This window comes from Carassius gibelio, chromosome B4 (genome assembly GCF_023724105.1).
Source record: "Carassius gibelio isolate Cgi1373 ecotype wild population from Czech Republic chromosome B4, carGib1.2-hapl.c, whole genome shotgun sequence".
Taxonomy (NCBI): domain Eukaryota; kingdom Metazoa; phylum Chordata; class Actinopteri; order Cypriniformes; family Cyprinidae; genus Carassius; species Carassius gibelio.
Genome location: NC_068399.1, coordinates 9,166,510 through 9,189,183, shown reverse-complemented (window position 1 = coordinate 9,189,183; position 22,674 = coordinate 9,166,510). Strand labels below are relative to the sequence as shown.

The window sequence follows — 22,674 nt, the reverse complement described above, 5'->3', positions numbered from 1 at the left end:
GTACTCGGAATATTTTCCGAGTCCAAAATGTTCAAGTCCGTGTCAAGTCCGAGTACAAATTCACCCGAGTGTGTGACAAGTCCGAGTTCGTTCAAAATTGGACTCGAGTCCGGACTCGAGTCCGAATCCAAGTTCGAGTACCCCAACTCTAATGAATACAAGACGTAGTCAAACAGACGATGAACACTATTAACAGCAATTATTATTTGATGCAATCACACTTATAGCAATATTTGTTAGTTCTGTATGTTGTTTCAAGGTTAGCATCATCTGGGGTCCTCTGAGGGTCAGCATCATCTCTTCTCATGTGTTCCAGATCCAGACTGGAGCTTGTGTAAATCCTAGTTACCACGGGATGTGGCAAAACAGAGAAACAAATATAGACATAATTAACGTAGCCGCTGTTCCAACCAATCAAATGCGAAAAAGCTCTACCTCCTTTGGTGGACTTTGCTATCCTAGCAACTACCAAAAGTCCAGCGTTTTGTGACCTTAGGGAGCGTAATGGGTTGTAGCGTGAAATAAGGCTAGTTAGGTATGCAGGAGCTAAACCATTTAGGGCCCTATAGGTAAGTAATAATAATTTGTAACTGATACAGAACTTAATAGGTAGCCAGTGCAGAGACTGTAAAATTGGGGTAATATGATCATATTTTCTTCACCTGGTAAGGACCTGTAGCTTGTTTATTGAAGAAGCAGAACAACCACCTAGAAGTCCATTACAATAGTCCAGTCTAGAGGTCATGAATGCATGAACTAGCTTTTCTGCATTAGAAAAGTCTCGGATACTTATGTAACCCTCGTTCCCTGAAGGAGGGAACGGAGATGTTACGTCAGAAAGAGACTGACGAATGGGATTTCACCAGAGAGCCCAATCACCTTCGAGTGTTTACAAAACGAGCCAATGGTACACGGAGTACCTTGGTCTGTGGAATTTGCATCACAAGCTCCGCCCCGCAGAGTGGGTATATAAGGAGCAGCGCGAGCAACTAACACTCAAGTATTCGATGAGGAGCCAAGCCCAGTGGCCCGGCCGAGAAGATATATATATATATATTAGGGGTGTAACGATACGCGTATTCGTATTGAACCGTTCGGTACGAGGCTTTCGGTTCGGTACGCGTTATGTACTGAACGGTTCGTTGAACTAATTAATTATATTTGAAAAAAAAAAAAAGTGAAATATAATGATATGCATTCAACAAGGTAGCCCAATAACCCAAACGACGTAACAGGCAACGCCCCTGACACCCCCGAAGAAGAAAAAAACACCAACTTATATGTTTATGTTAGGCTACTCAGTCAGGCGCTAGCTCACTCAGTAGTACACGCTGAGTGAGCGAGCAGTTCATGCACGGTACGTGGTGGCCAGTGCGTTTAACAGACCAGAAATAGAAGATCCTCCAATAACCAACAGGTCTGGTGTTTGGGTGCACTTTGGATTCCCTTTAAGCTATAATGGTGATGGCAAGAGAGTGGTGGATAAATAAACAACGGTATGTCGCATCTGCTACATGACAATAGGGTATACCAGCGGGAATACCAAAAAAAAAAAAAACACCAGCGGGAATACTTGAAACATGTCAACTCATTTACGCCGACATCACCTTAGTGTGTCAGTATCTGGGAAAAGACGAAAAAAAGGAGAAACATACTACAACAAACTATCCCCGCAGCATTTAGTCAGACATTTGCAACTGACTCAAACAGGGCAAAAGACATCACCGCGGCGATTGGTAGGTTTCATTTACGTTACATTTACATTATAGCCGCGGATATGAGACCTTACTATTTACCATTCATTTTATCATCACCATTATAGCTTACAGGGAATCCAAAGTGCACCCAAACACCAGACCTGTTGGTTATTGGAGGATCTTCTATTTCTGGTCTGTTAAATGCATTCGACATTTTGCAACGAGCCTTCAGCGCGTACTGAGTGAGCGAGCGCCTTAGGGGCCATTCACATATCGTGCCTAAAAACGCATGGAAAACGCTAGGCGCGTCTTTCTCCTCTTTTCCAAAACGCTCGGGCAGTTGCCCCCCTGAGGCATCTGTCTTTGCTAAGCAACAATGACGTGCTGCTCTCTCCATAAAGACGCGGAAATTTCAGCAAAGGATAAATGGATTTGCAGCTCTAAAAATCGCTTGCAGTAGGCTAGCTCTGCTACTAAATTTATTTCAAAACTGCAATCCATATACAACTATGATCAGCTGTTCCTTCATCTTGGCTGAGGTTTCAGCGTTGTTACGGGAAAGGATGAAGCTGATTGGTTAGTTCTTGTCACATGACCCGCGGAGCGCTTGCGGAATTCTGAAAAGTTGAGATGTTTTTACATTTTGCTGTATCTAAAACGTACCGAACCGAATGGTGACATCAGTGTATCGTATCGAACCGAACCGTGAATTTTGTGAACCGTTACACCCCTAATATATATATATATATATATATATATATATATATATATATATATATATATATATATATATTTGAATATCATTAATCTGTGAATCAGACAACACTGGTCATGCTGTATTTGCTTTTTATTTCATTAAAAAAAAAAAAAACATCTGCAATCAAAAAATGAAAAGTTGTCAGATTTGGTGAAGTAGTTACGGTTTTGCTGGAGAGATGTGTAGCGATCATCAACTGTCTCTGTGAATTCCTCTTAGTCAAACCTCTGCCTCTGTCGCCACTGGATCCTCAGTCATCTCTGCTGATTGGAGCGGTCGCTGAGCATCAGGATTTGGAGCTGCGGCTACGAGATGTGGAGGAACATAACCATGCACTGCGGAGAGAGATTAGCCTGCTGCCCAGGGTTCCAACCCATAGCAGCCATCATAGCAAGAGTCGCCAAGGCAACCAGTTACACACACATTCTACAGAAGAAGGTACAGGTGATAGCGAGGCTAAAAAAGGAGCAGCCTCGGGCAACCGCTCGGACTGTGTACCTCAGCCTGTGGTGAACAAATGTGAGGTTAGTATTCTAAATCAAGACTTTACGCTGAACAGATTCACACATTATCACGACCCTAAAGACGGGCTCACACTGCGATTCTAGCCATGATTCGGTCATCTCAGACAAATTTTGAAAATCTTAAATTCCCACAATCCTAGGCTAAAATCTGTCTTTAATCGCTGGTTTGACATGTTCACCGACAGCCGATTAATGACCGGTGCAATCAAATTTGACCTCCGATGAAATTCTGACATTGTCAGAAGGTTTAGCGCACAGTCCTACAGTGTGACTTCTCCTACACTGAACATCAAACTGTCTTTGTTTTTCAAGACAAGCAATGATAAGAATTAATGCTAGAGATTTTTTCTATCTGCATATACTCCAGCGCTCCCATCCTTCATTCACGGAAATCATACGATATGTTGCCTTTACTATATAATCACTGGTTGTGTTGCTGTTTTTATGTGGCTGTGTAGAGTTGCTCAAACTAATCCCCTTAAATATGACGGTATTGCTGCCATTCATGTATTTTTCATGATAGCCAGCATTTCAGCCTGTTGTGTAATGCAGCTCGCAGTCACTAAAAGTTTATAGGTTGATAATGTAAATCTTAAGATGTTTCCTTGCATGCACCTGTTTTTAACGCATCTTGACTCATACAGTCGGACATTAATGACAACTGAGAGCCCACATTTTCATAAAACAAATTAATTAGTATTTTCCTACTTTGTGAATTTAACTATGATATGATTTGATTCAATTGTAGAAATTATAAAATTATGAACTGAAATACAGAGTTGGCGACAGCCCATACAAACTAGGGGTTATTTGTGTTTCTAGAAGAACCCTTGGTAAAAACCGAGAAACCGAAGGTGAGGGAGCAAATGGACGGAAGTGGCCGGACGAAACCCCATTGACCCCGCTCGTGGCGGCGATACTGATTGCATCAATAGACCAATTCGGTGTTTGTAAACAGTGATGAATCGTTTTTTGTGGTGTGCTGGCAGAAAATGACAGTTGCCATGTACAGTAGAAGTCTATGGAAGCCATGAAATAAAATATTTTTTTTTAAAGTACATTTGAGTGTATATTTCATAATTCTGACTTTATTCTCGCAAATCCAAGATTTCTGATCAACTCGTTATTCTCTCTCTTCCCCTCAGCTCACAGTCATGAGTTTATAATCCACACTTCTGTGTTTTTTTTTTTTCAGAATTTACACACTCACTATTGTTGAATTAAGATGAGTAATAAAGTCAGAACTAGCAGATATAAACTTTCATTTGCGAGGAAAAAGGTCAGAATTGTTATGTAACATTTTATAGGTTTAAAAAGTATTTAATGCTTAAATGTAGGGCTAATACAATGTCCCCTATAAACTGCATACGTGAATATTATGTTGACCTATTGTTTAAATCAAAATCTGTCTGTTTAAACATCTTTGTTTAGCTTCAAATCGCGTGTTTAATGATAGTATTCTATCAAATTATTTGCATTACAATTCTGACATCCAAAGGCACAACAATAAAACAATTTTTTTACCCTGTTTCCACCTTTTAGCAGTGTTTATCTGCCACCACAATGCGCGCGCAGCTGCAAGTGACGTAACTGACGCCTGAAATTGGTCTATGCTGATTCATATTGTTCTAAATACTACTTGTCTTTCTCATCACAGAGCATCCATATTGCCATTGTGTGCGCGGGCTACAATGCGAGCAGAGATGTTGTCACACTGGTCAAGTCAGTTCTGTTCCACAGGTAAATTTAGAGTCTGTGTCTGTCTACATTCAGAGGATATTCACTTCTCCTTACATTGAGCAGTATTTTTTGTTTGTTTTATTTGACTAAACTTGACACACAATATAAACAAACCCATAAAGACTAATTTATACACATTTCAAAAACTATTATCGAGGGTAATATATAGCTAATTTCCATTGTGATTATCGGTATTTAAAAAATGGACAAACAAATAATAAATGGAGTGCAATCAAAATCAAGTTCAGGAACTCAAAGAATTACTCCTATACATCAATGATAAAAAAGCTAATTTTTAAAGGGATAGTTCACCCAAAATTTAAAATTGTCATTAATTAGTCTCATGTCATTCCAAACCTGTAAGAACTTTGTTCATCTTTGGAAAACAAATGTATATATTTTTGATTAAATCTAAGAGCTTTCTGAATCCTCTGTAAACAGCAACAGAACTGAAACATTCAAGGCCCAGGAACATTGTAAGAACAAATGGTCTATGTGACGTTAGTGGTTCAACCATAATTTTACGAAGCTACGAGAATACTTTTTGTGTGCAAAAAACGAAACAAAAAACAAGACTTTATTCAACGATTTCTTATCCCGCGGTATGTGTCGTGGTACTTTCAATAATGGCAGAGGATAGTACCAGGAGAGAAGAAATCATTGAATAAAGTCATTATTTTTGTTTAGTTTTTTTGTGCACAAAATGTATTCTCATAGCTTCATAAAATTACAGTTGAACCACTGGTGTCACATGGACTATTTTAACAATGTTCTTGCTTGGTTTCTGGGCCTTGAATCTTTCAGTACAGATGCTGTTAACGGAGGGTCAGAAAAATATCTTAATTTGTGTAACAAAGATGAACAAAGGTCTTAATGGTTGGGAGCGGGTGAGTAATTAATAGCAGAATTTAATTTTTTTTTGGGGGGGGGGGGGTGAACTATCCCTTTTACTTGCATTCTTAAAATACAGTAAGCTTGTAACTTAATACAACCAGGTAATTCATTCCTTACAACAGAACTAGTATATAAGAAAATAATTCCCAAGATTTCCCATTACATTCTTAAATCTGCAAGGATAAATACCATTACTACTCACTCTTGTAATCAACTAGGATGCTACATTATAAAGTTGCTGCTTATTTAGATAAAAATGTAGCTCAGTAAGTTTTTGAACAGAGCTCGAGTGTCCAAGTACTTTGCAAGTCTTATTGACCCGATGGAAACTACCATTCTTTCATTCTACAATACAGTGTAAAAGTAGTAAAGCTAGAATCAGGTCTCATCGTCAGCTTGACTGATATTGCTCTCTGCTTATACACTCTCCTCTAAGGTAGTGTATAAAACACACAGTGAAATAACTTGATTATGCTGTAATGGCTTCCTTGTACCAGTATTACACTCATCTTAGTTTGCAAGGATAAAAGCAATGACATTGATAACTTCTTATGCTATTTCAAACTAATGACCTTATTGGAATAGAAGGTGAATTTCAGAATATCCTGGCTTTTTGTATATAATGAAAAGTGAGTAAATGATATCAGTATTTCCATTTTTGGGTGAACTAGTCAATATTAAATGACAGGAAATGTTTGTTCTCTTTGTGTGTCAGACGTAACCCACTCCACTTCCATATCATCACGGACTCCATCGCTCGAAAGATCCTGGCCGATCTCTTCCACACATGGATGGTGCCGGCCGTTCACGTCAACTTTTATGACGCTGATGAGCTGAAGGTTTGTGCGACTACTGCTTCGCTCAGTAGAGCTCACTTTTTCAGCAGAATTGATGAAAGTATTTTATGAGTTGGGTTTTCAAAAGATTCTTAAAGATCTTGATTCCTTAACTTAAACTACCAGCTCTGAAATGAATCACATCCCTGAGTTAAAGCAGTGTTTATGAATGAATAACACAATATCTCTTGAATCAGTGCATATTATATAGTCATAACAATCTCTGTTCCCACTAGTTGCCAAGTTGGTCATTTCAGACTTACTCATTTGTTTTTAATGAAAGGTAATGTACCAAAAACGTGTCATTTTTGACAGACTCTGCTGTCTAATAAGTTTAGTTTGCTGGGATGTACTACTTTTTAAAATTCCATTAGGCAACGTTGTTAAGCTCTAGGAATAACCCTCCTTTTTTATCAAATATTGAAGTGATTTTTTTTTCATTACTACTGTATGTTACTACTTTTACTTATACATGGGTCTTCCCATAATAGCCATAGATGCTGGTATGACGATAAAAATAAACTACGATAACAACATAAAACTATGAAACTATTGACTTCTAGACATTGAGACATTGAAGTTGAAATTGAAACTGGTGTACAAATATAAAATACTTCATAAAGAGTAGTTTAAAGAGCCGGATTTGACAAAATTATCCAATGTGCTTCATGGGAATTCAGAGATTTCTTTTTGCATTTCTGTTTTCCAGGGTAATTTCCTTAATTGGTAGATTACTCTGCAGGACTATGGTGGTTCTTTGCTGAGGGTTCAGCAATTGTTATTAAAATTATACTTTTTTCATAAAAAAGAACTGTTTGCCTACTGCTACTTTCAATATAACCAATATCACAAATTATAAATTGTGGTTTGAGGGATAGCAGTTGCTATTTCTAACAGAGATCAGATCTTTTGTGCTTATTGTGCTTATTTGTGCATCGATAATTAGAATGCAAACGTCTGAGATGTAAAGAAACTGTAGCAATTAATGGTATTTACCACAAACAGGAGAGACTTTAAACCTGTACATGGCTTGTCCATGTTTAACATGCTTTTCTGCTTTCATTGCATATTTTCCTGAGAGAGACCAGCTATGGCATGAGAACCATTTTTGTTAGTCCAGGTGGGAACATGCTAGCCTGACTACGCCAGGCTTCGTACTTCCACTCAATTTCTGTTCACTTCTGTACTCAGTCTGAGATAGAGAACCATCTCCCAGTTTTCCTCCGGCTCCAAAACAGCTCCGGTGTTTCGTTCAATGGTTTTGTTTTCACAGCAATCCTGTGTTTACAGTGGAAGTTCGAGGCAGCTGAGCCAGCGATTAACACACTTCATAACTAAACGTTATGTGATTGGCTTATGGTTAACCAATGATTTCAACCTTCAGAAAAGCGAGAGAAAAAAAATGCTTGTCAATTATGCCTTTCCAGACTCTGTCTACGAAGCACAGCAAAGTAGCAGAGTTTGGTATTAACAAGGCTAGGAACATGCAAGACTTTTAAAAAATAATTTCAGACATTTAAAAAACAATTGAATTTTTATTCCCAGAACCTATTTGTCCCCTGCTTTTTTCTTTATTGCTTTCTTTTTATATTTGCTCTTTTTTGTGTTTGTCAGTCTGAGGTGTCTTGGATCCCTAACAAGCATTATTCTGGCATCTACGGCCTGATGAAGCTGGTGCTGACCAAGACACTGCCCTCTGACCTACAGAAGGTCATCGTCCTGGATACTGACATCACCTTTGCCACGGACATCGCTGAGCTATGGGCCGTCTTCCACAAGTTCAAGGGTATTTTTGAATTAACACTCAAATGATTGAAATGATTAAGTGAATTTGTCATTTGTACTCCACTAATGCTTTGAATTAAATAATGCAAGAACTTCCACCAGACACTTACTGCAGCAACCACAGTCAAAGATGTCAATGATTTCAGTAATGAACCAACCTTTGTGACTAACTACATTTGATCCAATGCCTGAAGCTTTATCAACAGGGCAATGCCCCGTGATTTGCATAAAATACACATATCACCAACCAATAATAACTCTAATTCAATGTGTAAGGACACTGACCTTTTTACTTTATACTGGGCACCACTATCAAGAAAGTGATATTGAAAAATGTATTGAAGTTTCCAAAACCATATGAATCTAACATGAATACAAAAAGAGTGCATCCATTTTAAATCAAAAGATTTCCTTTCCAAAATGCTTGTGAAAGCTTTAAATGAAATGCACATATTTTAGTCCATAGTTCACCATAGCTTAGATGCTACCAGTCATTGAATACAGACGCATTAATATCATTGTGGGGGGTGTTTGTGCATTTAAGGTCAGCAGGTTCTTGGTTTGGTGGAGAATCAGAGTGACTGGTACCTTGGGAACCTGTGGAAGAACCATCGGCCGTGGCCAGCGCTGGGCAGAGGCTTTAACACAGGTACGCCAGCCAGGTTTCTAAGTATCTGACTTTCCTGAAGGAGAAAACTAGTTTTAGAATGTTTAATAATGTTTCTGTGATTTTGAACTGGAAACTATATATTATAAGTGTGAATTAGAGTAATGGCAATTATGTCATGTGTGTGTTGAAGGTGTGATTCTGCTGTTGTTGGATCGTTTGAGGAAGCTAAAGTGGGAGCAGATGTGGCGGCTGACGGCAGAAAGAGAGCTCATGAGCATGCTATCTACATCACTCGCTGATCAGGTAAACACATGAGCTCTGCTTTAATCTGCACTGCTATCTACTTAGATATTAACAATTTAAAGTGTTAGTTCACCCAAAAATGAACATTTTGACGTTCATTACTCATCCTCATGTCGGTATAACCCATAAGACCTTCATTCATCTTCGGAACACAAATTGAGATATTTTTGATAAATATTTTTTCTGAGAGCTCTCTGACCCTCCATAGACTGCAGGGATACTATAGTACTATTCGGACGGGACTAGTTTTCTAAACTACGTTTGAGTTTCGATTCTTACCACCTGACGTCTGTGATTTTCATGTACCAATTCGGACGGGACTAGTATCTCCGTGTTTATTACAGAGGTGGGAGGGTCTGATTTGTGCATCTGGGCGTCACAGAGATCACGCGCTCTGTATGCGTGCATTGCATTCATTCAGAATGATTGCCTTAGTATTATTACACAATAAATACTAAATGGCTAGTATAGCAAAACCATGTTAATGTGTGGTTCCTTTAGTTTAACTTGTTTTCCTTTTTTTATTATTAAATGTAATTAAAACATTATGTAACTGAGTACATAAATGAACGTGAGTAATCTTACCTGATGCTGATATTACAATAGCCGGTATTAACAGTTTACGCGATCTTGCTCTTGATTTTATTATTTGTATTATTTTTTTATTATTATTTATTTGCCGCTAAGCAAATATATGAAACATCCGCGCGGTAAGAGCATCTACGGTAATTCACGTTGGCCAAAACACACAAGGAAACGCGTTGTGAAATAAAATATCACCGGCAATCACAGACATTCGCATTCGGACGGGATTAGTTTTCTCAGAGGATCACTGAGTTTGCTGAAAAACGGTAGGTAATTTGCTCTGGAATTATCACAGAGGTTGTGTGAGAAAAACACAGACGTGGCAGATTCGGACGGGATTAAAATCACAAAGTACGTCTGTGAAACGCAGATTTCTCTAACGACCCCCTGTAAAACTAGTCCCGTCCGAATAGGGCTTATGACGATCAATGCACAGAAATGTTCCAAGGACATCATTAAAATGGTCCATGTGACATCACAGGTTCAACCGTAATTTGACGAATCTACGAGAATACTTTTTGTGCGCAAAGAAAACAATAATAACATAATTTGTTCAATAATTCTCTATTCTGCCATTTTAAAGAGTTTCCCAGATTGTAATCAACGTAATGAGTGTTGTTTGCATTCAGTAGACAGCGTGTGCATGCTGAACGCTGATTAAGTTGATTACGTTCTGGGGTACTTTCCGAGAATTTCATAAAATTCAGATTTCATCAGAAATATCTTAATTTGTGTTCCTAAGATAAACAAGGTCTTAGGGGTTTGGAACGACATGAGGGTGAGTAATTAATGACAATTCACCCAAATTTTTATTTTTGGGTGAACTAACCCTTTAATGAGCAACTCACTAGGGACATTGGTAGTTTCTCTGCTATGTGTTGATTTCAATTGATTTTTATGTTATGTAGCTAAGCTAGACCCACAATACTTAACCATTTGGAACACAAACATTGGGTGAAATGTGTTTTAATGAAAATAATTTTATGTAGGAACCTCATATAACAGTGAAAGTTGTTTTTGTGCATTCGATTGTCAGCAAAGATTTGTGGGTAAATAATCAGGACCATTTTATCAAGTTGATTTAGAAAATGAAGAAAATTTTAGCTAAAAGATCTAATAAATTAGCTGCTATAGAATCTGTTTTATGAGTCATTTAGAATAACTTTGTGCCTGCAGGACATCTTCAACGCTGTGATCAAGCAGAACCCATTCCTGGTGCACCAGCTGCCCTGCTTTTGGAATGTTCAGCTGTCGGATCACACCCGCTCCGAAAAGTGCTACAAAGATGTGTCTGACCTCAAGGTGACATCATTGTGGAGCTGACACAAACAACAATTTTAGGATTAGCTGCCAGGACAAACACCTCGTATAAATGTGTGCTTGATGTAGAAATGTTTTTACTACAAAAAACAGTTCAGTTCTACAAGCAGTTCAGTTTAAGACAGAGGTCAAGCAAAGTCTACATTTGTGAACTTCTGCAGGTGATTCACTGGAACTCTCCGAAGAAACTGCGTGTAAAAAACAAACACGTGGAGTTCTTCAGGAATCTCTATCTGACATTCCTGGAGTATGATGGGAATCTGCTGAGGAGAGAGCTCTTTGGCTGTCCCAGCGAAACAGACCACAACTCAGAGAATGTGAGTTTCACCTCACTGTGTTGCCAACTGCTACTTTTATTGTTGCAGAGGCCTGCAATGATTCATTTGTTCAGGCAGGATTATGGAGTTACACGTGTTTTCTTAAATGTCCTTGCAGCTCCAAAAGACCCTGTCTGAGCTGGATGAAGATGACCCATGTTATGAGTTTCGTCGGGAGCGCTTCACAGTCCACCGCACACATGTCTATTTCCTGCACTATGAGTATGAACCAGCCTTAGATAACACTGATGTGACACTGGTGGCCCAGCTTTCTATGGACAGGTAAAGAAAACAAACTTGCATTCACTTTCTATAAAGACACCAATAGTGCACAAATCACCTCACCAACAGATATTTAATACATGATGCTAAAAAGAGGCTCAAAAAGAGAATATTTACTTACTCAATACTTAATAAGCAGTCCCTCCAGAAAAACGAGGATTTTTTTGTGATTGTTGCGGGCAAAAATACTTGATTATGCGGCACGTTTTCTTAAAAAATGCGATGGAATATACGGGATATTTTTGCAATTTTATGCGATGAATTTGCGTGAACTAGCAAAAACTGCGGTTTGATGAAAATGTGAAAAAAATGTCCCCAACAGCCTTTTCTCACTAGGCTACTATCTTAATGTAAAGAGTAATTTCTTATTACTTCCTATGATAAGCGACCATACTAAATCACAGAATATTTAAGTTGCAATCTCTTACTGCAACGTAAATTATTTTACATACTACTAATATAAGTTTTTGGGTACTGTTCAAAAAAGTGCAATCTTACAACTGTAAACTTCTGAATGAAACTACAACAGTGTTAGTAGCCTAGTGAGAAGGGGGTGTTGGGGGAATCACCTTTTTTTCTCTATTTCATCAAACCGCAGTTTTCGCAAGTTCTCGCAATATAATTTGGCTTCACTGTCATGTAACAAATCGGGAAACTGCTTCACACGTTCTTTTGTGCTTATTTTTGTTGTCAAATAAGAATGATTTGCGCGCTTCAAGTTTCACCCTGGTTTCACCGCGGGGTTTGCAGATAATGTTCACGTCACGTAATTACGTCACTTCATAAGGTTCCCATGGCAATGGGGAAAAATGGCGCTTTACTTGTGTGAAGTAAATGCAACATTTTTCAACTTTCTGCTAATATATATGTGAGTTTTTTTGCAACGAAAATACAGGGATTATGAAATCATGCTAGCCCCGCATATTTTGCTTCCTGAAATCGGCAATTTATGCGGCAAAAGAGCGGCATATTTGAAAAAATTAGACCCCGTATATGTGGCCTTTGGCTGATTATCCATTAAATCAGGCGATCGAATAATCGCGTTTTTCTGGAGGGACTGATCATTCGCCATCCTCATCCTCATCCCTCTCTCAAAATAATTTGCCCCCACTGTCATGTAACACACCGGGTAAGTGCTTCGAGCGGTCTTTTGCGCTTATTTTGTTGGCAGATGAGAATGATTTGTGTGCTTCACCCTGGTTTCACCGCGGGCTTCACAGATGATGTTCACGTCGCGCTATTACGTCACTTCATAAGGTTCCCATTGGAAAATAATGGTGATTTACCTGCCTGAAGTAAACGCAACATTTTTCAACTTTCTGCTAAGATATATGTGACTTTTTTGCAACGAAAATTATTATTATTATGAAATCATGCTACCTCCGCATATTTTGCTTCCTGAAATCGGCAATTTATACGGCGAAAGTGCGGCGTATTTGAAAAAAATGTGACCCCCGCATAAATATGCAGCCCTTTGCTGATTATGCATTAAATCACGCGATCGCATAATCGCGTTTTTCTGGAGGGACTGAATAAGTTAAGCTCAATCGACAGCATTTGTGGCATAATGTTAACAAAAAATTATTTCTATTTGTCCCTTGTTTAAAGAAAATTGGAGTATTTTAAAGCAAAAATGTGTAGCTTGTAATTTTATAAAAGCCCATAGTAATTTGTTTATTAAAGCTGTGTAAATCATGATTTAATTTACTGGGAGTTTTACACAGTCATGTTAACACTGCGGGATGAAGCGGATTTTCTGGCATATCATGGTATATCATAATGGATAGTTATCATACTGTGGACTGCTATGGTACTAAAAAACAGTAACACTTTGGTATAGGGAACAATTCTCACTATTAACTTGCTTATTAGCATGCCTATTATTAACATATTGCCTGATTATTAGTACTTATAAAGCACATATTCTGCATGACCATATTTTATATTCCTAATTCTACCCAGCACCTAAACTTAAAGCTGTAGTATGTAAGTTTTGCCTCTTTGTTGCCACCTCTGTTTGAACACCTGCAATTGCAGCTGTTTGCGGGTTGTGGGAGACACTGCTCAGCTAACCTAGAGTTTCTCATGGTTAAGTGTAGACCTTTTTATCTGTCGCAGGAGTTCACTTCCATCATTATTACTGCAGCCTGTATTCCACCAGATGCTAATGCCAAGCTTGCTATGAAAGAACTGCATGCGGCCATTAGTGAGCAATGCTCACCCGGAGGCTGCTTTTATTGTCTCCGGTGATTTTATTCACTCCAACTTAAAGGGGTGGTGAAATGCTATTTCATGCATACTGAGTTTTTTACACTGTTAAAGAGTTGGATTCCCATGCTAAACATGGACAAAGTTTCAAAAATTAAGTTGTACGTTTGAAGGAGTATTTCTGTTCCAAAAATACTCCTTCCGGTTTGTCACAAGTTTCGGAAAGTTTTTTTCGAGTATGGCTCTGTGTGACGTTAGATGGAGCGGAATTTCCTTATATGGGTCCTGAGGGCACGTTTGCTGGAAGAGCGCGCGCTCCCATATAGCAGAGCAGAGAGAGGCTGTGCACAGACAATCACTGATCAGAGCGAGAGCGTCGCGAAATGTCACAAAAGGAGTGTGTTTTTGGTTGCCAGGGCAAGACAACCCTGCACAGATTACCAAAAGAGAAACAGCATTAAGGGACCAGTGGATGGAGTTTATTTTTACAGAGCATCAACGGAGTTGTGCAAGTGTTTGTGTTTGTTCCCTGCATTTCTAAATGCTTGTTTTACAAACAAAGCCCAGTTTGACAATGGATTTGCGTATCGTTTCTTTCTTAAGGATAATGCAGTCCCAACGAAAAAGGGTCACGATTGTGTGTTGGAACCACAGGCGGTGAGTAAAACTGCTTAAAATATCTCTGCCTCCTTGTTAGTGCGTCCGCCTCACATCGGAGACCCGGGTTCGAGCCCCGCTCAGAGCGAGTCGTTGCTGCTGCTGCTCTCGTTCAGTTTCAGCCTTCACAGCTGTCACAGCTTCCAAACGCTCTCAACGCAACTGGCGCTCGTGATTCTTTAGCTCCGCCCACACGTCACGCCTCCAGGCGCTCGTGTTTTTCCAGGAAAAATCAGTACAGACTATCTTTCTCTTATGAATATAATAAAACTAAATACTTTTTGGAGTTATGAAGGATGCAGTACTACTCTATAGGTACTCAAGATTAGCATGATATTGAGTGAAAACGAGCATTTCACCCCCCCTTTAAAGAGAGTGCTCCCCAAATTCCATCAACATGTTTCCTGCCACACTAGAGAAGACAAAACTTTGGATCATGTTTACATAAACACTAATGGAGCTTACATCTTGACCCCCCCCCACCATCTGAGACAGTCTGATCACTTTTCTTTGTTTCTCATCCCTAAGTATTCACCCCTCATCAACTGTATGAAGCCATCAGTGAGTGCCATCAAAGTGTGGCCAAATGGAGCAGACTCTTTACTTCAGGACAGGTTTCAATACATGGACTGAAGTAGGTTTGTTTCTCAGCCTGCCTGTGGCTCTCACACGGACATTGATACCTATACCTCCTCTGTACTGGATTACATCAACACTACCATTGAGAGTGTTACAACAGAGAAACAGATCACAACGTACCCTAATCAGAAGCCATGGATGAACAGGTAGGTATGACTCCTGCTGAATGCCCCGCAACACTTCCTTCAGATTAGATGACGCTTAGGCCTACAGCAAATCCAGGGCTAACCTGAAGAGGGGCATCAAAAAGGCCAAGTACTGCTACAAGCTAAAGGTAGAGGAACACTTTTCCAACTCTGACCCCTGACACATGTTGGCAGGGCATCCAGGTCATCAGTGACTACAAGTCAAGCAACTCCACTCTAACAGTCACAGACATCTCCTTCCTTAACAAGCTAAATTACTTTTATGCTTCCTTCAACAGTGACAGCAAGGAGACGGCCACCAAGATCACACTCTCTGCAGACCACCACCCCTCAAACTCACCTCCACAATGCATTGAGCCGGATCAACGCACGCAAGGCTGTTGGCTCTGACGGCTTTCCTGGATGCGTGCTTAGTGCATGTGCAGAGCAGCTTGCAGGGGTCTTCAAAGACATTTTCAACCTGTCCTTCATTTAAGCAACTGTGCCAACAGGCTTTAAGTCCATGTCCATTGTGCCAGTGCTAAAACACTCCTCCCCGATGTACCTCAATGACTACCGCCCCTGTGACACTCACACCTATTGTCATGAAGTGCTTTGTGCTTTGAGGTCCTAGCACACCTCAAGAACTGCCTCCCACCCACACTAGACTTTACACTGGGATCGTAACTGTTGGAGCACAGAGGATGCAGTATGCACAGTGCTGCACTCGGTACTCACACACTTGGACAATAACAACACATATGTACAGATGTTGATTGTCAACTTTAGCTCAGCATTTAACACTATCATTCCCTCCAAGCTGACCACAAAACTTGGAGACCAGCAGACATTAACACCTCCCTCTGCAACTGGACTATGGACTTTCTGATCAACAGACCTCAGCATGTTAGCTCAGGCCACATCTGCTCCACCTTCATCACATTGGCGTACCACAGGGCTGTGTGCTGAACCCATTCCTCTACTTCAAGCCTGTGCATGGATCCAACACCATCATCAAGTTAGCAGATGACACCACGGTGATTGGCCTCATCAAATACAATGATGACACTGGCTACACGGAGGAGGTACAGCACTTGGCCGCATGGTCCCATGAAAACAACCTGCTCCTCAGCACCAGTAAGACAAGGGGGCTCGTTGTGGACCTCAGGAAGAAGAACTGAAGCACGCGTGAACTTGCCCACATTAACAGGATGGTTGTTGAACGTGTCTCCAGCTTCAAGTTCCTGGGAACCCACATCTTGGAGGACCTGTCCTGGACCACAAACACCTCCAGCCTGGTCAAGAAGGCTCACCAGCACCTCTTCTTCCTTTGGACACTGAAGAACCAGTTGTCTTCAACAATCCTGGTGATCTTCTACCGGTGTGCGATCGAGAACATCTTGACCAGTTGTTTCACAGTCTGGTATGGGAACTGCACAGTTGCTGACCGCAAGGCACTGCTGAGGATTGTGAAAACTGCCCCAACGCCTCATACTTCCTACTTTTTAAGACATCCAGAGAATATGCTTAGTTCAAGCTTGCAGCATTCTTAACCCTTGTGCGGCCCTCATTTGGGAGTCACACTCAGGGTCTTCAGGGGTCATAAGTGACCGGACACCTAAAATGTAACTTTTTTGCCCCCCAGTAAAATCAGTGGAATATATTTTTATTCAATAATATTTTTTCTTTTTTCTTTTGTATTTTGAGAAAATTTTAAGGTATTAATTCATATTTATGCAATAATTATGAACAATTTTTCTCATAGAAAATAGTACATAATTTTTTTTTTCTAATTTTTCTAAATTATTTTCGAATTAATGTTGTATTTCAGATTAAACCAGAGACTAGGCCTTTCAAATACATTTTTTTTGAAGATTTTTTAGCGCCACCTGGTGAGAGCAAAGAAAGAAAAACATGTAAGTGCATGGTGCAACCACTTATTACCAGTATAGGAATCTATAGAGAGGCTTGTGAATTCCCTTATTGTTTTTAGACATAATTGCTTACTCATATTAAGTAGTGGACTTGAATATATATTAATACATTCTAAAGAGTACTTTTTGTATATTTTTTTATATTTCTTCTGTTATAAATAATGATTTCATGCATTATTTGCATTAAAGTTTTTGCATTATGATTGCAATCAAACCTGAACATATTGTTCAGTGGCACAGAGCTCCTGCAAAAAAATAAAAAATAAGAATCCTCAGAATGGTGCAAAGGACCAAGTCTGAGTTTCTAAGTGCACTGACAAACCCAAGAGGCAGCGCTTGCTTCTCATCGCTGTTTTACAGACAGCAGGTCATAGGTGTGTGCGTGTGTGTGCGCGCGTGTGTGCGCGCGCGTGTGTGTGTGTATGTGATTATTTAGAGTGTCATACCTTCACTGCTGTTAGATTTTCTCTGCATTATGACTGAATTATTGAATGGATTTCACATTCTCAAAACTTTGCTCTGTGTTACAGACACAGTAGTTCATAGGTGTCTATGTGTAAGTATGTGTGTGTGTGTGTGTTTGTGTGTGTGTGTGTGCATCTGTGTGTGATTGGATGTGTCAATATCACACTCTTGATGTTTTATAGTGTTATCCCTTCACTGCTGTGCACTTTTTTTCAGTTTTGTGATCGATTTGTAGATTGTTTACACAAATATTCTCTGAATTGTTGTATTTTTGTCTATTTCCCATTCATTTCCTATGGACGGTCATTTTTGACCGAAGACCATGAGTGTTACTATTTTTTTTACGCCCACTTAGACTGTTCGAATCATGCCCTCAATTTTTTTGTATGTTCACACCCCAAATGCCATGAAAGTCACCGCATTTCATATCATTCCGATGAAGCTGTGATTTTTAACATTTCAAAACGTAAAATATTCCGGTCGGAAATGACCGAAGACCGCACAAGGGTTTAAGGACTCCTCTCACCCTGACCATTGACTGTTTAATCTCCTGCCCTCCGGGAAGTGCTTCAGGAGCTAGCAGAACAAAAGGCCCCGATATACTTCAAATGAAATCGAAGTACGAACTGATATGTTGTCATTTCTAGGGGTGTGACGGTTAGTATATAACCGTGAGACCGACGGTTATAGTTGAACACCGTCATTAGAACTCTATAACCGCCAAAACCGTGTCATTAAAATATTTTTTACAAACATTTTTTATCAAAATTATTTTCATTTTTTAGATAGGATCATAAGATGCGCAATATATCGGTCTACCACAATATATCGGTCTACCACTTAATGAAGTTTTGTAAATCGTCAGACATGATATTTACCACTTCATAAAACTTTGCTTTGTAGAAAACCTTTCTTAAAAACGAATTTCGTTTTGTACAAATTTTATCTTAATTTTAATAAATGTTTCATCAACCAATTGCATGTATTTTAATAAATAAAAAGCAAGTAAAGCAGACAATGATAACCGTGACATGGAAGCACCAGCGCGCCGCGTTCACTTGCACTGCACTGTGACCTAGAGCACATCTCATCGTAAATGAAACTCAGCGTAGGCCTATGCCTCATACTTTAGCATTAAATATCTTTGCTGCATCCTTTCATGAACAGACAATGGCTTTTTTTTGCGGCTCGCATCAGCAAAGCATTGCATCGCCATAGACCCCAAAACAATCAGCGGATGGCGGGCGGGTGCGGCTTTGAAATTTGCTCAAAAAACGTTGGCGCGGATGAGTATTGTGACAGATCTCCTTAATAAACGGAGGTCTGAAATCTCTGCCCCTTTACCGATCAGAGCGCGCGCTGACACGGAGTTAACCCGCTATCTCCAAGAACAACCAATTGACTTGGACCCCCCCCCTCCCCCGACGGTTATGTTATGAACCGTCACATTTGACTCACGTCATAACCGTCATCACCAATTCTGAAACCGGCACACCCCTAGTCATTTCAAACAAAATCAGGCAAAAAAGAAGTTTGTTTTGAGTTCATTTCGGCAGTTTGAAACAGCTGACCAAGGTGAAATTTCTGGGGGAGTTTGTTTGGCTTCTAAACACCTTCTATTGGTCTGTGGCGGTTACGCAATCGGTGTGTGTGTTCTAAACCTCCACCTTCTTTGACATGCAATTTTTTTTTCTCTGTTCTTTTCTAATTCAACGGAGGTCAGGCAAGAAAGAACAATGTCTCCGGCCTAGTCACTAGCAACATGAATTGGAGTGAACTACACTGGAGTGTCAAATAGCTGAGCTGGCACAAATATATTCGCACCTGTACGATCGTTTGCAGAGATTCAGAGAAAGCATTTAATTCCTAGAAAAAAATTGGAACAAAACTTGGTGTTGACGACCAGGAGTTAATGCAAAAAGTGACGCAGAGAAACATTTGAGACAAGTTTTCCAAAGCCACGAAAGGAAAGAGTAAATATATAAGGTAGCAAGTACCAAATACATGTTTTAAATAAATGTTACACCATACTGCTGTTGCTGTTGTTCTTTCAATAAGCGTATTTAAAGGGTATACAATAAATAAAATGCCAAACAAACATACAATAATAAACCTTTGTTTTTAACAAAAGTAAATCATGACACCACATAAAATATAAAAAGGTGTAACAATTTATCCAGTTTAATATAATAAATTAAAACACAAATAAAATAAAGTAACAAACTGACTCCGATATTTTTTTTTCCGCATCATGCTAAAGTTCATTAATCATTATTCTTTTGTCTATAATATTCTGACCATTGGTGCCCGCCTCACTCCTAGATTGCCTACACTTCATCATTTAATCGTTGTTGTGTTTAGGGGATACGTGCAAGAGTCGCGAGTCATGTTTACATTAATCTAAACCCCGCCTCCAGCAGCTGGAGTAAAGTGACGCAGTACTAGAGTAATGCATTACTTTTTAATTTACTTTTTCAAAAAAGTAACACCAGTTCCTTTGTTTTTCCATTTATTGACTGACAAGTCTCCTATCTCCATATTGGGAGAAATCGTAAGTACAGAGGCGTTGTGTGCACTGTGTGAACATGATGCATTATACATTTTGGTGTGAAAGGGCTTTCACATTTGCTATAAATAGAACTTCTTATATTAAAAACAATCAAGCCCTGGTCATATTTAAAAAGTAATGCAAAAGAAACGTTACGTATTACTTTACATAAAAAGTAACAATTATTTTTTAGGGAGTAACGCGATATTGTAATGCATTATTTTTAAAAGTAACTTTCCCCAACACTGGTTAACACATTCCACAGCTAAAGTAAACAGTCTCATTAGAATTGCTTGTCATCCCATGGAAGAGAGGGGTGGGGTCAGCAGGGCTCATTAGCATTTAAAGGAGCATGCACCAAAATGGGTTGCTGAAAACAGAGGTGTTTTTGAAAGGGTAAAAAAAAAAATGTTTTACAGTACCATTGAGAACTTTTAACCAAAAGTATGTTATAGTCTTTTCATTGAAAACCTAAAGAATTATATCAACCTGGGCAATCTACTTTCCTTCAGACTTGTTGACTTGACAACACACAATAATTGTCCCTTTGGTGCTCATTAGACTAATTCACACCACACTTGACAGACACGGACCAACACTGGCTTTCACCAGACTTTTGTTTGAAGATGTTCAGTCAGTGAAAAAAACACTGATCAGTGACAACAGTATTTTCTGAGAGAGTTACCGTATCATTCCTTGAAAATTTCATAATGTAAACACTAATAATATTGTTATACACCAGCTCGCTGTTGTGCTGTCAGTCGAACTTATTGAATATTCCTTGAGAAAGACTTCGGCCGGGTCTTAATGGCATGTTTTTCAATTGCATCATAAATTCATAAAAAATATTTCTGGAATTAATCTCAATAAAATTGTCAGATATTTAAAATAAAATAAAGTTATAATTTTTTATTACATTTTCTTTTTTGTGTGAAATTTTCTTGTGCACATGTGAAAATGTTTCACTTTAAGGGTTCTGTATTTTCTAACATGACTTAAAATATAATATAATATATTATTGGTGTTTTAAATTTATGTCTTTGAAGATATTAAGAGCTTTCAAAGGTCCTTAATGCCAAATGTCACTTTAGGGGCCCAAAATGTTTCTTTTAATCATACGTGCTACAGTTTTGTTGATGTAGAGGAAATGGAATATTATTTAAACTGAATAAACGTGCAACTGTAACAGTGGCTGTGTAAATGTTGTAAATGAACACTGAGATTAGTTTGCTGCAAAAGGAACCACACTGTATCCTATAATCTACTTCTGATCATACTCTGTGGCATGCACGCTTTAGGCTGAACTCATTTAAAATAAGCTGCTTTGTCATCATTAATCACACTGATGACATAAACTGGCAAATTGCTTCTGGAAATAAACCTGATTCAAATATATTGAGTCAAAGCTCCACATCTTATGTGATAAGTGTAATGAGTGTTTGCTGTTTAGTCAGGCATGCATGGGCTACTCCAGAATAACCCCAGATAACCTACTGAAAGTAATACTCTGAGGGACATTTAGTATTTAGTATGTCAAATTGTTGTGTATACATTTCCACAGTTTTGAGATAACCTGGAAATACTAGGGTATGATCAGGTCTTTAAAATCTGTAGCGATTTATATATATTGTTTTAGTTATGAAAAAAAAATATTTGACTATAAATGAATGAAAATGAATTCTGTATAAAATTACTTATTGGTACACCGATTAACATGCTGCACAAACTTGCTTATGCTGCATCATAATGAACCACACTCTAAAATATCAGAGCACTTACGTTATGTGAAATAAATGTAAATTTATCAATAGTTGTAAACAACATAAGGTACATAGGAATGATATTCTGACAAATAAGATAAATATATCCAGTATAAGCTCCAAAACTGCTCACGTCAGCACCAGTGCTTTTGTCATTGAAGCAGAAGGATATAAACCAAATGATTGTGGCTTCAGAGCCACCGTATAAAATTGAATATATTATATATTTTTGGTCAGTTACTGGAGTGTTTCTTTGTTCCAGACTTCAGATGCTAGAGGCCATCTGTAAACACTGGGAAGGGCCCATCAGTCTGGCCCTCTACCTCTCAGACGCTGAAGCCCAGCAGTTCCTGCGATACGCTCAGGGCTCTGAGGTCCTGATGAGCAGGAGCAACGTGGGATACCACATAGTCTATAAAGAAGGCCAGTTCTACCCTGTTAACCTGCTGCGTAATGTTGCTATGGGGCAGGTCAATACACCTTACATGTTTCTATCGGATATTGACTTTTTGCCCATGTATGGACTCTATGAGTACCTCAGGTGAGAAAACCCAAATTTACAATGGTAAAACATTGTTGGTCATTTTATGTTTCATCTCATCAGAAGAACTGACATCTATCATTTTCATAGGAACTGAATCAATTTTTGTACTGTACACAATTTCATTTTAGAACTGATTATTCTAAG

General features: G+C 38.9%; 1 protein-coding gene across 3 annotated transcripts in view; it reads left to right on the top strand.

The window, feature by feature from the left end:
- LOC127956425 (xylosyl- and glucuronyltransferase LARGE1) overlaps positions 1-22,674 on the top strand; it is a 36,558-nt gene that overhangs the window by 4,708 nt on the left and 9,176 nt on the right. For all 3 annotated transcript variants that reach the window (XM_052554301.1, XM_052554300.1, XM_052554302.1), the window contains 10 exons: positions 2,674-2,978; positions 4,636-4,718; positions 6,328-6,451; positions 8,063-8,234; positions 8,778-8,882; positions 9,034-9,146; positions 10,908-11,033; positions 11,213-11,368; positions 11,487-11,650; positions 22,249-22,527. In XM_052554301.1, coding sequence (XP_052410261.1) covers positions 2,674-2,978; positions 4,636-4,718; positions 6,328-6,451; positions 8,063-8,234; positions 8,778-8,882; positions 9,034-9,146; positions 10,908-11,033; positions 11,213-11,368; positions 11,487-11,650; positions 22,249-22,527 — 1,627 coding nt within the window. The remainder of the gene's footprint in view (positions 1-2,673; positions 2,979-4,635; positions 4,719-6,327; positions 6,452-8,062; positions 8,235-8,777; positions 8,883-9,033; positions 9,147-10,907; positions 11,034-11,212; positions 11,369-11,486; positions 11,651-22,248; positions 22,528-22,674) is intronic.